Source organism: Coturnix japonica, chromosome 28, assembly GCF_054131305.1.
Source record: "Coturnix japonica strain WE chromosome 28, WE-NBRP24, whole genome shotgun sequence".
Lineage (NCBI taxonomy): Eukaryota > Metazoa > Chordata > Aves > Galliformes > Phasianidae > Coturnix > Coturnix japonica.
The window spans coordinates 2035951-2051698 of record NC_140690.1 but is presented as its reverse complement, the minus strand read 5'-3'; the positions used below and the strand labels follow the sequence as shown (position 1 = coordinate 2051698).

The window sequence follows — 15748 nt, the reverse complement described above, 5'->3', positions numbered from 1 at the left end:
CGAGTTAGAAAATAAATTCTAAGTCTTGAAATATTCTCTACATACTTAGGAGTAAAATGCCCTACATTTTGAGCAGTTCTGTTGGCAACACTGTGAGGTTGCTACCTCTGGCTTTGCACGTGCTCTTGAACCAGGAGGAGGATCTGTGCTCTTGTCCCCTTAGAGAGCATTTGTGCTTTTTCTCATGAGTTTCCATTCTTTCCATGCTAAAGAGGGAAGGTGATGTGCCTGTAAACATGTTGTAGTTTAAACCTTCTGGTGCTGCACGCAGGTGCTGTGGGAGGGATTACCTTGTTTGTGGCAGTCTGGGCTGGGGGTGTGTTTGTGTGAAGATCTGCAAGGTGATATTTGCTCCTCCCAGACTTCTTATGGGACATGCACGCATGCAAGCAAATATGTAAAAGAAAACCCACTTCAGGTGTGTTGCATTGCTCCAAAGGAGTGTAAGAAAGGAAAACACCAGTTACATAATAGAAGTATTCTCAAGAAGGAATTGTTTAATCACAAACACCTTTCAGTCTTAATAAAACTAAATTAGATCTTCTCTAACAGATCAGCATTTTATCCACAGTTGTTATACACACAAAAAAAGAGAAAAAAGTAGATTATCGTTTTAAAATGTAGCATTGCTATTATAAAAGAAAGGCTGGATGTTCTGCTGGTACAGCTTCTCCCTCACAGTTTAGCATTAAACTGTGTCAGCATCTTCTCTAGCTTCAATGCTAGTGCCATGTTACCTTTAATCCTTAATTTTCCTGACATGAAGGCCATGGTTGGCTTTAGTTTACCTAAAAAGAAGACACAGAATCATCAGGAAAAGGAAAGGAACTGGAGATTGCGATATCATATAGTAGTTACTTTGCTACCAAGTTCTACTGTAAAAGCATCAGAAAAGAGGTTCAACAGATTGACTGGATGCTTTCTGAAGCTACGCTCTGAAAAGTTCAATAGCTACTGAACAAAGCAGTAGATATTTTTATTATAAAATCATGGACTCACAGAGTGACTTACGTTGGAAGGGAATTTAAAGGCCATGCACTTCCAGCTACAGCTCATCCAATTCCAAGACCACAAAGAGAGGTGAGCCTGTCAGCTCATCCATCAGCAAGATGTTTCCTGCCACCAGTAGCTGCCTCAGTTCTGCCAAACCCGTTTGTTACTCACCAGTGAACATCTTCACAAAGTCGCCACTCGACATGCTCATCACAACATCAGCTGCTGCAGGAGGCTTCCCAAACCCAGCACTCCCACTGCTGGTTTTCAGGTCAAGGTACCAAGTGCCTCCTTCATCACCTGAGTGGAACAGGGAGAACCTGTGGCAGCACCACAAGGACTGATGTGCCCTGCCCTTTGCTACCCCCGCCTGCTTTTCTCTCCCATCTTCGTGCTAGACGTGCTGGAGGTGCTGTGCCAGAAGCTGCCCCGCGCTCTCTGTGCAGACAAGGTCAGCCCCAGCAGATGCCCCACAGTGCCACAGTGTCAGGGGACAAGGCAGTGGCTGCTGGTGGAGCTGGAGGCAGCAGGGGTTTGGAACAGAACTACCATGCTGACCCTGTGCAGCACGGCCAGCAGGGTGACACAGCAGAAATGAAACACCACGAAAACACACCACAGTCCCCAAAAGAGCGGCACATGCTGCTGATGCAGAAAGCATCTCCCTGTGACAACAGCAGCAGGGTAAATCCCACATGTGCTGAAGTTGGCTCTGAAAGGCAGCATCTTATAGAGCACACCCAAAGATGTCCCTGTTCCTAGACCAGTTATAAAAGACAAGTATTTACATGTGAAAATACAGACTGACTCTTGCTAGAAAAGTGAGCATTTGAGAATTTTACAAGTGATGGTCTTACCTGACAATTCAAACTGAAAGACGCCCTGCGTGGATTTCACTATTTCTTTATTGAGTTCTCCCTGAATAACTCTGAATGTTTCTGCAACAGGCCCTGCTGAAGCTGATTCTTTATTAAGCTTGGCTCCACCTGATGCCTGTGAAGCACCTAAAAGAAACAGATGGATTCTCTGTAAAATGCTGGAACGCTCTATCTCACTTATCTTTCTAAGAATATATATGTTTTCAGCAGTTCTTCTGCAAAAGCTTCTAAGGTGTGAATCAATTCACTACTTTAATCAGCAACTTTCTACACTGCAGTGAATGTGCTCATTTAACATTAAGAAAGAGCATTTGCAATTTATAAGGCATGTAATGCTTAGCAGCCCCTAAAAGCCATGCAGAAGGTCAGTGTATCAGGAAATAATTATTCTACTCAGTGAATTGCTACTGTGTTGGAGATCTGGGCAGTTGGCAGTATCAGTTCCTGGCAGAAAAGTCTAAGTGCGCACTCACAAATAGTATTTTCAAGGGAACTGGGCTCTTTTCAAACTTAGCCTCTTTCTTTCCTATATTTGTTTTGGCACTCCTATAAAACATATCCAGTATTCCTATTTGCCCTCCAATAGAAACATCACTATTCTGAAAAAGTGAACCTGATGCTTTTGTAAAAAAACAACTTCTCTATTTCATCTTGTAGACATTCACATCATGTACGACTGTGAGAACTTCATGTAGGAATAGAAGCTTCTCAAGTTCTCACACTGCAAGAAAGATGTAACACTCCTGCAAAATATGCTGATTGCTTGTGATTTTTTTACAGCAATATTTACTCATAATCTTCATACCACTTAACTCTGGTGGTAAAAAGCAAAAAGGTTGTTCAAAACAAGGTGCTGATTATGAACTGTGAAAGTTGCAGACACTAAAGTCACTTCCATAAATCAAACAGCCCAAATACAAGAGATTTTGCCACATAGCTTGAATGTAGTCCAAAAGTAACTTGAAATAGAGGAGGCATTCATTATCATCACAAATAATCGACATGTACATGCAGAGGTTGCCCTTCCACGGCCTTCTGATTATGTGGCTGTCATGTCAGTTTCAGCATCCAAGAAGAAGTCAGGCATCAGGGGGTGACCTAAAGGGGAGTTGAATAATAACAGTAAGCCCAAGTAAGGGCGAACAGCACAAACAGGAATCCATTCTGAAGGCAACAGCACCTCAATTTACCAGTAAATGAACTACAGGTTGAAAAAAGACAAGGTGACATGTTTAGGTTCTGGTACATTTAAAATCAGACCCAGAAGCCTCTTACAAATTCAGTCAGAAACATCTGAAGATGAAGAAACACTATCTCACTATTTGGTAAATAGTAATACATGCGCTTGTGGTGCAGGTCTATTTTCTTTTTGCTAATGGGTTTAAAATATATATATATATATATATATTTATATAGGCATTGATTATTAGAGCCTCAGTGGACTATTATGTGCTTTCCCAGAATCCACATTCTCAAACGTGAGGCAAAGCATCTTTTGACTGAGTCAAAGGAATATATCCATATTCCCCATATGGCCTTCCTTCCTTAGCAAACTTCTCATTTTAAAGATCTCTTTTGCCTGGTGCAATTGCATAGACATCAAAATCCTTAACGCCTTCTTCTCTCAGTAGAACTTCATCAATAATGAAGTTTCCAGTGAAAGTTTTTGGCTTTGTTAAAATGCAATATGCAGCATCTGCAATTATGTCAGTTTTTCTGCACTGCTTCTCTATTCCGGATCCTCCCAGCATATCCATAGCAGCTGTATGTATGGCTGGAAAATTCAGAGGACAGGAAATTACAAGTTTAACACTAATGACATCACATACTCATCTCTTTGGCAAATGCATAAACTTTATTCTCCTCTCACATGAAAGTAAATCATGAGAAGACTAAACTGTGAAATACCATCAACCAGCGAAGAATGGTCAACCAGCAAACAATCCTCAAAGTGTAAAGATTCCCTTACTTGAAAAGTATTAAAGGAACCAAAAGAGGAATAAAGGGAAGAACTCCTTGTAATATTCATATTATGCAATGCTTCTATCAATACTTTCCACACAAAGACTTCCTCTGGCTTTATTTAGGACATGAAAAACTAACAGGACAACTATCTTTCTCAAAGTGAATGTGCATCAGCAATTAACATTTTCTGCAGCCATTACCATACTGAAAATCTCAATTTTAGCCCCACAATAACTTGTGAGATAACAAAGTGACTCTAAGTTAAAGATGAGAAACCCAATAGCACAAACTCAAACTTTTCCTGGCTTATGCTCCTCTACTTTCACATTACAGCCAATTATTATTGTTCTAAATATAGCAAAACTATGGGCAAAGACTGATATGAAAAACCATCTACTGTCCTGCAATCTGCACATCCTTCCATCTATTTCATACAAAGTGCTGCTGGTTTTCCATTAATTCATACATACAGCATCTTCCACTTTGACCCTGCAGTACCTCTACTACTCATTCACACTCTTACATCCTTTTGGCAGGCTACCTCTTTCACTTTTAGTTAAATCGAGAGCTCATAACATCTCACTATCAGCATATTTTCTTGTTTCAAGGAGCTGGATGAACCAATAGAACCATCCTAGCACAGTGTTAATCTCCAGCATTGAAGCTGATCACATATATATGATGTTCTTTAAATTAAAAACTTTGTAATTGTAATGTAGATACTACAGAAGTCACCTCTCTCACTCTCTAAAGTAGTTAACTTTTGTTTTGGCAGATAAACCTTTCAAAACAACATTTTTCTTCCTAGACTGAACATTACAAACTTTTATACTTCAGAACATGAACAGTTTTCATCAAGGAAACACCGATACATACAAATTTTGAAAGCTCACTTGCTGCTTCTAATGCTTTCAAGACACTGGTCTCTTTGTTCAGCAGCTACCAAACCTTCAACAGCAGCCCTGGTCCTCACTGACCCATGGACAATAAACTGGAGCTAGTATAAGATGGGCACACCAAGTTATTTTTCTGCTATGCGGCCCTTCAGTGTGCTGTGACTTGCAAGAAGTGTTGGATGGTTGTGTGAAGAAGCAATTGATTTCCCACTCAGCCAAAACTTTTTTTTTTTTTACATCTACAGAGGTACATATCTTGTCAGCTTCATCTATTTCCTGGCAATCTAACTAGCTGGGGATTCTAAATATTGACATAAATGTCCAATACTACTCAGGGATGGTGTGCAAAACAAAGTTCGAGTCATGTTGAAAGGAGCAGTGACAAGACAGGAGAAAAAGCAGAATGTGCTCAGGCTGAAGGCAAGTTTAAGTGAAAACAGGAAGGCAACAGTGAGAACTAGGAAAGAAAGCCAATACCCACACAACATCTTTGATCACAAAAAAATACACAGAAGTGCTCGGTGTTCTGAATCAGTCCTAAATAAGACCACCTGTATAGGACAAAACACAACAATTCAAAATAATCACCTGTTTTAGGCCATAAAGCATTGACAGCAACTTCTCCTTTAAATTCTTCTGCCATTCCCAAGACACACATGGACATGCCATATTTACAAATTGTGTAGGCTACAAAAAGCACACAAAAATCCCATATTTAGTAGGATACATATTTAGTCTACACATAGAATTTTACTTTTGAAGGATGTAAGTCACGGAAAAATCAACTTTCTGGGGTCAAAGCATCATCTTCCTAGAGTACAGAAACTCTCCCAGCTCCTACCACCCCCTTCAGATACAAACTGACCCTTTCACATGAGTATTGAATTGGGGAGGGAAAAAAAAAAGGAAAAAAGCACGTTGTAAATCCTTTTTGTATACTCTGAGAAGGGGGTGTTGCAGAGAAGGAACATGGACCTGCAAGAGGAGTTTAACCATGTTCCAAGTGTTGAAGTTTAAAAGATAATCCACAGGTTTAAGATGAGCAACATATGTTCTAGCCCAAAGACGCAATTGGGGCCTCCTTCACTCCTCAAAGATAATTTCTATTTAAAAAGACAGCAATAAGCTTTATCGCTACCAAATCAAATGTGGAAGCATAGAGAAAAAAAGATTTTGCCTTCCTATCTCTATTGGGAATAGAAAACATGGTGTAGTATTAAGAAATCCTATGAAAAACTCTTAACTCTTACCTGCAGAACCTTCTTGGAAATATAAGCCTTTCACCACCACTGAAGACTTTTTGTACAATAATCCAAGGCTGCCCACAACAGAACTGCTGCATTCTCCAAAAGCAGAAAAGGAGTGACTTCTAAAAACAACAAAACCAACCAATTCTAACGTTTTGATACTCAGTGCAGCTCTCTGTAATTTAATTCTTTTGGCCCTCTGAACACAGAGGACCAGTAGCTCAACACGCTGTAAAGGCAAAGTCCAGGATCACAATCCCAATGCAGGGTGCCAAAGACAAGAGCCAAAAATCAGATTTTCAAAAATGACCATGATTTTCCTTAAGGCTTTCACAGTAAAACTCAGTTTGCAAGTAACTGCATTTAACCCAATAAATCCCCACAAGTCTGTCCAACCAACCAGCAGGCTGACACAGCTGTGCAAACGACTTGTGACTGAGCCCCTGTGTACAAAGGTGTCACACAGAGTGGAAGCACCAGTGAGATAAAAAGGAACTGGGAATATTGCATGAGCATTTCAGCACAGTGTGAGGAGAACCAAAGTTCACCTGCAGCTGAGACTTGCAAGGGAAGCCAGTGGCAACTTGTTTATCTGCTATAATGTGGGTAGGAAGAGCATGAACAAGGGAAAGGCGTTGCTGAGTGGCATGGGTGATTCAGTGAGAGCAGACACTGGTAGTGCCTTGCTTAGGAACATGGTTTACCAGGACATGAGAAACTAGCCATAGATGAGAGGTAATCTTAGAACTTGGAAGGTTGGAAAAGACAATATAGTCCAACCTTCAACCCATCCCCACTATGGCCACTAAACCATGTCCTTCAGTGCCACATCTAAACCCTTCCTGAACATCACCAGGGATGGTGACTTCACCACTTCCCTGGGCAGCATGTTCCAATGCATCATCAATCTCAGTAGGTAAAATCAAGCCTGGTGAACCTGATTGACTTCTGTGATAGAATGAAAGGATTTGAGGCCAAAGTGATAACAGCTGACACCATTCACATTAGCAAGGCTTTCATTACCATCTCTCAAAATACTTTTGTATCCAAGTAAATACATAATAGTCTGGATGGTTGAACAGCCTAAGGGGTAAGAGAAATGTTAACTGGACAGGTTCAGGGAGTTAGAATCATGCAGGTGGGCTCCTTTTGCAGCAGGCACGGCCGCAACCAGGGCAGCCCACAGGCTGCACCGTGGGCGCTTTCTGCACTCGTACAGGATCTCATGACTACTGCTTGCAACACACGGGAACGAATAAGGTCAACGTATGTCCCCGTTCATTAGCAGCGCAGAAATAACGCCGCAGCAGTCACTCAATTCAGATTCCACAGCACACCCACAGCCGCACTTTGCCCTCCGGACGTGCACACAGCTCGGCCCGTGAGCAAACAGCACCGAGCGGGACTCCGGGTCCGACCCAGCCGCTCCGGGGCCACCGTGCCCGGCCGCGGCCTCCACCCCGCGTCCCATCGCCCTCAAGGGGCTGCGGAGCACGCGTCTGTCCCTCCGCCCGGCCCCGGCCCCGGCCCCGGCCCCGGCCCCGGCCCCAGCTCTGCCCCGGCAGCTCCTGTGGCTCGGAGCTCGCGGCCCCGCCGAAGGAAGGAGGAAAGCCCAGGTCGCCTTACCCAGTGTTGGGCAGCATGGCGGCACGGCCATGGGGCGGCTGTCGGCTCGGCACGGGACGCGCTCCCCGCTCACACCGCCCTCCGCGCAGCCGCGGCCCGGGGAGCCGGGCGGAGCCAGGGCCGAGCGGGGCGGGATGAGGGGCGGGTGATGGAAGTATCGGGATGAGTTCCCTGCGGGAGTACACCTCGTTCAACCAAGCCAAAGCCTTGCACGTTTTCACTGACAAAATTAAAATCGCATCTGAGATCTCGCCCTCAAGGAAAGGACTGAATGACCAAACTGAAGTGACAACTGAAACGATTTATTATTGAAACAACCTGTCCTTATAACTATCGGTCTATCCACTACCACCTCGGGCCACTATGCGGGCGCCGACATGACCCCACTGCAGGGCGCTCACTCGTCATCTTCATCACTGTCATCTTCATCGGTGCGCAGCCAGCAGCCTTCCTCTACCCAGACAGAGCTGGTGAAAGGTGGGCGCTGCGGGTCCTCCCAAGGCTCCCACTCCTCTGGCATCACCGTGACTTCATGCTGTATGTTCACCGTGAGCGATAAGGAGTGGAAAAGCAGGCCGGCCTCAGGAGCACGCTGCTCTTGCTCTCTTGGGCGCCAGGGAAGTTCCTGCAGCGCTGGGTTGCGTGGCAAGCTGTCTCCCATGTAAGATGAAGCGGTGAACGACAAGGAAGTACAAATGTCTCCAGGGCTCCAGCCGCTGTTTGGTGGCAGCAGGGACGGGTCCAGAGGCTGGTTCATTCCCCAAGCTGCTGCAGCACGCATTGGCCGGCTGTGAGAGGCTCGAGCTCGGCGTCGGCTGCGGTTTCTCCTTCGGCGCTTGGGAGGCCGGGGTCCCCTGGCTGCAGCCGCCTGGGTGCCGGCTGCCGGACCCGCTGCCTGCAGGCAGCCCCTGCGGGAGCAGGAGCAGCAGCAGCAGCAGGAGCAGCAGCAGGGGCCCGTCTCGGCTCTCCTTCTCCGGGCAGATCTCGGCCTGCACTGCTCGAGGAGCCGAGAGCTCTCTCCTCCGAAGTCTGGGTTCCAGTTGACGAGAGGCTGCAAAAGGCAAAGGAGAAGAGTCAGTTGTTATCACCTTGCGCTTCAAAGACAGCAAGGTACAGGAGATTTTCAATTGCTAAAGACGGACATGGGAGTGAGCAGCATCACGAGCCGATCCTTGACCACCTCTTGCAGGGTGGGAGCGTCTTTGCTCAGTCCAATTGAAGTTTGTCCTTGCAGACATTTCTGCGACAAAGCGGTTTTCGCTGTGCCACTCGGCAAGTGAAATCCTTCTGAACACCCTGGGGGTTCTGATGGGGTGTCATTGTGATGGCACGTGTTTGTGATGGGGGCTTCGGCCACTCCCAACATGGAGTCACAATGATCACCCCAAGGTGATGCCCAGCCCTTTTCACCAGAGCTGTGCTCTGTCCTTTCATCCCCATCTTGTCTCAATGCAGTGCTGCTTATAAATCAGATTATAAATCAGATACAATTCCATGGGCTTTTCTGAACTCTCATGATCTGCAAACAAGAAGAGAGCAAGAGTTTCTACTGCTTTGTCCAGTATTTAATGAAATGTTCATCTCTGATCTGTGGTTTCATCTCAGTTGAAAGCTGGTTCTTTTTTTGCCTGTTTAAATGTACAAAGTATTTGTTGAGCGAGGGTCAAATCGCAGCTTTTACAATGTTGAGTTCTGGCCATGTTTTGGATCTGTGATATCCACATTTACTGCCATTCAAATCATTCCTCAGTTCCCTTCAGCAAAACTTTGGAACAGAGCAATTAAACATGAGGCAAAGTGACAAAAAGCAAAACATAAAACACATACATAAAAATGTTATTCAACAAGTAAAGTAACTGTTATGGGTTAGCCCTCAGCTGTACCTTCAGAAATGGCCTGGAAAAGCACATTCTTTTTCAGTCAGTCAGCCTCCTTGATGATGATTCTCTTTCTTCTTATTTAGAGACTTAAAGCCATCCCTGTCTTTCCTCACATGGCTTCCTAACATTGCATCTGTGTTAGGAAAGCTGGGATTTAAATGTGATGCAGTATTTGAAATGAGGCTGGAAAAGGTGCTGCCTTCAAACCTTGGGAGGAAAGCATTACTAACAGAATATTGGCCTCTCATACCACGCATCTACAAAATGCCCGTCCTCATTTTGACTTGACATGGTGTAAGCATGAATAAGATGTGGATCTCTAAGAGAAGACGTAACTAAATCCTGCTGCAATGCCCAGCAAGGAGAACATTTTTTCTGTAATGACTGTGTATAATGACTCAAAGAGAAGACATATAACAGTATTTCTTTATGTTTTGTGGATAATACTTCTTTTGGTTTTCACCTTTTCTGCAGATAGCAAACTGCCCTCTGTTACTGTGAGATGTATGCCACCTAACTGAACTTGATTTTGCTGCAGATGCATCCAGAGCAGAACAAAGCTGTCTCTGGCTGCCCCTGTGTTTTTCCCTCTCCATTAAAGCAGTAGTTCATCCTGTGGGATGAAAGCTTACTGTGCTGCCCTGGGGGATAGTGATTGTGAATGGCAACTGTGTCAGGGCTGTGTCTGGCTGCTTGTGTGGTTGTACACATGTTTAGAGGGGAGAGAGGACAGGACTGTCATATCCATATATAAGCCATTATGGATTCGAGCCCAATGGAACAAGAAATTCAGTAGCAATAGACAAGGAAAAACAGAAAGATGGAATCTTTGTTTTCTGATGATGTGTTTATGCTATACTGCTTATCCAGGGATGAGCATGTGTCCTAGAGGCAGCATCATGGGAACATAGACAGGTATCCCACCACCTTCCACTCAGGTCCTCAGTGCTGTGCTGTGGGATATTGTGGGAGCTGATGGTGCTGACTATGAGGTGTACTTGATCCTTGCATGACAAACTTTCATGTGGTGCCATTCTTGGACTTTATGCTCTAAACAGACAAGGCTGAACAATGTGCCAGTCTGCTCTGCACTGGAAGGACAAACCCCACAGTGGGTGCTAAAATTCTTCTGGACATTTGCATTCCACAGGATTTTTACATGAGTGTAGAAATGCTCTGCTTATAAATCCGTTCCTCAGGTCACAGCTTTTGTAAAAAAGAAGTGACTAAACAAACTTGTTGCCCTGTTATCAGAAACTGAAGAAAAACTTCAGATTCTTTTACTGGCCGTTCCAGTTAATAAGAAAACCAGCTCTAAGGCCTGTGTAAAATACAGGCGCTATCTGCATGGTGCTGAAGGTAATGAACGACGCTGATCGCTAACTGTACTAAGAAGAAAAGGTAAGGTCAGCCTTCAAGTCCCCACGGGCTCTGTTTCGATGACCTCTTTCATTTCATCAGCTCCACTGGCACGTTTTTTTCCCAGCCTGAGTAGGGAAAAATCCAGCTATGTGTGTGTGCCAGCAGAGGGAGCGCTCAGCACACGAGATTGAATCACGGAATATCCCGATTTGGAAGGGGCTCTCAAGGATCATAGAACCACAGAATAGTTGGGTTGGAAGGGACCTCAGGGCCCACCCAACCCCTGCCATGGGAGCGCTGCTACCCAGCAGGTCAGGTTAGAACAGGGCCATCCAACCTGGCTGACCCCTTTACTTTAACCCTTTGAGGCTGAGCTGTCAGCCCATGGTTCACCCATATTTTGCCTGGATTTTATTTATTGTGGTGGTGGCCCAAATGTGGTTTGACTCCCCACCCCCAGTTTCTTTTAAGGCTAGGGCCCCTACTTGTTCTTAGGCTCGTGGCTGGATTCTCTGACACACACTGAGAGAGCTTGACATGCACTTACTACATATTTCCTACATTTAAAGTCAATGATTGACGGGATTAACAGACTACAAGCTGTGAAAGCTGAAAGGAATGAGGGTTTATTTAAAGCAATCAGTAGATAAAGCTTATCTTTGTTATAGGTAACATTCCTTTTTCATCAGTAACTCAGTGGTGCAAATGTAAGCTGAAAAGTAGAGAAACAAAATCTGTCCCTCTCAAAGAACTAGCATAGATTTCTCACAACTTATAAGCCAATATGATAAACTGAAAAGGCCAGAATTTTTATTTCTCTACTCATTGGTGTTTCTGCACATCTCATTATTTAAAGGGACTCTTCCTTGCTCAAGTATGATGGTCTTCTGAGTTCCCAACCTGAAGTCATGGCTGTGTGGTACCCTCCTGCACCAGCTCTGCTTTGGGGTCTGGCAGTTCCTTCTGTAACTGCCTCCTGCCATTCCCACCTGGAGATTATGCTAAAGAATGGAGAGGGAACTTTGCAAATGAGTGAGGACAGTAGCACAGCACCTCCTGAGAAAGGCTTACTTCCACAGACTTTTATTGGTGGGCTGCACACATCAGCTTGATGTTACCTTAAGGAAATGAGAAAGTGAAGAGAAGGGACAACTGCACAGTAGACAGCCAAGAAACAAAGCCATGTAGTCCCCAGAGGATTTTCTTCTCCAGTGTCAGCAAGTAGTAAGGATGAGGAAGGTGACAATAACTCTTCTTGTCAGACTTTTCCCTCTGTTAGCAAGGGAAAATGAGGAAGAAAAGTGTATGCATTTCCTCCATAGCAGAATAAAGCTTAAGCAAGGCAACCTCTGTGCAGGAAAACAAAAAAATCTTCTCTTGTATTTCCTTAATGTGAACAGTACCTTCTAGCTTTCCCCCTTACTTTCTCCCACTGATACGAACCACATGGCATGGGCACTAGGTTGTGGAACACACCTTTTTCATCAATGGATGAAGTTTTATCAGGGTGGAGGATAACTGCCACATCATTATTTCCAGTTGTAATCTTTGTCCTAAGGGTGTGTTAGCATGTGTGGGATGTGGTACTGGGAGACTACAGAGCACAAAGTTCTGGATCTTTTTTCCCTATAAATATGAACTGTACTCCATAAAAACGCTTTGTCCAGAAGGTTGTTGTCAGCTATTTCTTCATAAGCTGAGAGCTTGCTTTTTTATTATTATTAATTTTTGTTTTTATTTATTTATTTATTTATTGGGAGGGGGGAGGGGGAAAGAAAGCATTAATGTGATATGGGGGAATGCAGAGATTCAGACTTTGGAGTAAAAGGAGAATACTGAAGGCCACATATATTCACCAAAAACCACATCTCTCAGAACTCCAAGTTTACCAGGCCCAAAATGGAGGGAATAAAAGATTAATGCTGTTGCCTCATTCAAAACTGGGAAGAGACAAGCCCAGATGGCTCGTTTTCTTATTTTCTTTGCCTGAGGAATAAGTGTTACACTGCTGTTGACTGTTAAACACATCCTAACTAAGCAATGTCCTATGTTTGTGTTTATCATTTTGATTGCTGTCATTTTCCTTTCTTTGTAGAAAGGGAGAGACCCAAACAGAGTGAGGTTTTCTCCATAGGAAATGAACCCTGCTCCAAGAATTCTGCAGCCTGAACAGATGTGACGCACAAGACAAGTTTGTCAGCCTATTACAAATGGGCAGTTGCCTGAAGGACTGCAAATGGCCCTGGGATTTCTGTGACAGAACTGAAAATCAGCCCCTCAGCAGCCCAGCTTTGTCACCACAGACTTTCAGCCCTTCCCTCTGCCTTTCTGTGGGTGCAGCAACTGGCTAAGCCTGAGCTCTCTAAAGCATCTTATAGAACAGTACATCTGCGCTCACAGGTCAGCAGTAGGAGGGCAGAAGTGGAAGGACTGTGGGTCTGCCATAGCATCTGTGCATCACTCATTGATAGCTAATCCAATTCTGAACAGAGGATCTCACACTTAGCAACGCAAGAGGGCTAAGAGAATGATCCAGTTCCACATTCTTAGTGTTGTGAAGCACACTAGGGAATAACTTGGGGAGACAGCCTGGAGACCCAAGTGTCAGGGTTTCTTAAACATAGAAAACAGCCTATTGTACTTATCTGACACATAAAAATTACACATTGCACATTCTTACTGACGTCAGCCAAATATCCATTCTATAATTAGCATATATTCACACTGCCAGATCCCCTGCTTTCTTTCAAGTGGTTTTCTTGTTGAGCTGTTATTACACAGTTTTTAATCATATTCATTGTACAGGCTCTCGTTTAATTTACCCTGCATTACCTGTGTATGTCTGCCTTGTGACAGCTGACACATACCTGCTGTGACCACAGATATTTCATGTCCCACCAAAACCCAGGGGTCTCTCCCATCATTATTTACCTTCCCAGCACAAAGAGGGAGCTGCCATCAAACTAAGAAGGGAATGATGAACCATACTCCTGCCCTTGTTACCCATTCCTGTAGGGTAATAAAGAAGATGGTTACCCTAAGGAAACTCTGCCATACTCTTCATGTGCAGCTCATCAGGAACATTTCTGACTCCTATTTCATATTTTCCAGATTAGTATTTTTTGCCTGTAAGACATTCATGTTATTCATCTAAAGCAGAAGTCATTTTCAGTCCTGAAAGGGGCTCGTTCTTCACACTTTAGAACATTTTTCTATGAGCTTTGTCTTCCAGACAAATACTGAAGAAATCAGAAATATTTTCTGCATAGCAGCAGTTTATATTCTGACTTATGGTGCACTGTCAATCTCCTTTGTCCTTCCACAAGAGAAAGCAACTGGAACAGGTTACTTTGTGTGGTAAAAGCGTAAGGAGAGCTGAAAATGAGACTTCTTGGACTTTAAGGAGCCACAAGAAGAGCCTAGAAAGTGAATGACATTCATGTCTCTGAACATTTAGGTGGACACCAGGGGAGCAAAACCCTTCCTACTGTAAGAGACGAGCAAGTCCAAGACCTCCTCATAAGACTGGATATGTCCAAGTCCATGGGGCAGGATGACGTGCTTCCCAGAGTCATGAGGGAGCTGGTTGATACGCTCACCCAGCCATTCTCCACCGTATTTGAAAAGTCATGGCTGTCAGAAGAAGGCAGGAGAAGTCCCTGGGGTCTGGAAAAGGGAAACATCACTCCCAGTTTTTAGAAAGGCAGGAAGGAAATCACATGGGAAACTACAGGCCAGTGAGCCTTACCTCTGTGCCTGGGAAGATCATGGAGCTGTTCCTCATGGAAGAAATGTGGAGAACGATTTGGAGGTTCTGGTGGACAAAAAGATGGACATGAACCAGCAGTGTGTGCTTGCAGTCTGGAAGACCAACTGTATCCACAGAGAAGTGGCAGCATGGAGAAGTAGGCTCTTGCTCCCCTCCACTCTGCCTTCATGAGTCCCCATCTGCAGTACTGTGTCCAGATCTGGAGCCCACAGCACAAGAAAGGTGCAGAGCTTCTGGATTAGCTCCAGAGGAAGGTCAGAATGATAATTAGAGGTCTAGAGCACATCTCCTGTGAATAAAGAGAGAAGAATTAGGCTACATGTTAGGTTAGATACTAGGGGGAAACTTTTTCAGACAGAGGGTGGTGAGGCAATGGCACAGGCTGCCCAGAGAGGCTGTAGATGTGAGTTACCAACAGTGGAGTCTGGGAAGGACAAGAATCTTCCATTAATCGGTGACTGCTGGAAGGCGACAAAAATAGTGCTCTGCATTACAGTAGTTGAATTCCTGTTCCTCAAATTGTCCCACACTGCCTTCTATTTAGGAAACAAGCTCAGGGCACTCCTTGCCTCATTGCTCCTTTTAATTCAGACCTGCTGCTTCCTACAGGACCAGAAAGACGTCTGCTTAAACACTTGCGTAAGCCTGCCCTGCCCCAGTCAGGCAGAGTAGTATTTGCAACGCCAAACCATAGCAACCTTAATGCAGATGGCTGCACCCTCAAGCTTCTCTGCCTGAATCTGGCTTCTTGTGGTCTTGTGTCCTCCATTGCTGTTCCAGCAGGGAAGATGCCTCAGACCCTTGTAGATCCCTTACACTTTCTGTGCCTTGGTTTCTGACAACCAGATGCTGCGGCGATCGACTGGCAGAGAAGGACCAAAGTACTTCAAAGGTGGGTAGATGTGGATCAGATCTATGGGGCAGGAGCTGCTGTGGGGCTGAGGGGGGTCAGATCTATGGGGCAGGAGCTGCTGTGGTGCTGAGGGGGGTCAGATCTATGGGGCAGGAGCTGCTGTGGGGCAGATGTGGGTCCGATCTATTGTGCTGGAGCTGCTGTGGGGCTGATGGGGGATAGATCAATTGGGCAGGATCTGCTGTGGGGCAGATGTCGGTCTGACCTATGGGGCAGGAT

General features: G+C 44.7%; 1 protein-coding gene across 1 annotated transcript; it reads right to left on the bottom strand.

The window, feature by feature from the left end:
* Positions 1 to 477: 477 nt before the first annotated feature.
* Positions 478 to 12295, bottom strand: LOC146756034 (hydroxysteroid dehydrogenase-like protein 2). The gene is made up of 8 exons (XM_085524774.1): positions 12271 to 12295; positions 8560 to 8656; positions 7606 to 7776; positions 5983 to 6101; positions 5321 to 5419; positions 1851 to 1997; positions 1165 to 1293; positions 478 to 788 (listed from the first exon to the last, which is right to left on the bottom strand). Exons 1-8 carry the CDS (start codon positions 12293 to 12295, stop codon positions 676 to 678), a joined length of 900 nt encoding a protein of 299 aa, XP_085380900.1. The 3' UTR covers positions 478 to 675.
* Positions 12296 to 15748: the final 3453 nt, after the last annotated feature.

Coding starts and splice junctions, on each gene's coding strand:
- LOC146756034 (XM_085524774.1), bottom strand. CDS start 12,295: ATGTGGTTCGTATCAGTGGGAGAAA. Junction 7,777..8,559: donor GAGAAGGAGAGCCGAGACGG/GCCCCTGCTGCT, acceptor GTACTCCCGCAG/GGAACTCATCCCGATACTTC. Junction 5,420..5,982: donor TTTCCAAGAAGGTTCTGCAG/GTAAGAGTTAAG, acceptor TGCTTTTTGTAG/CCTACACAATTTGTAAATAT.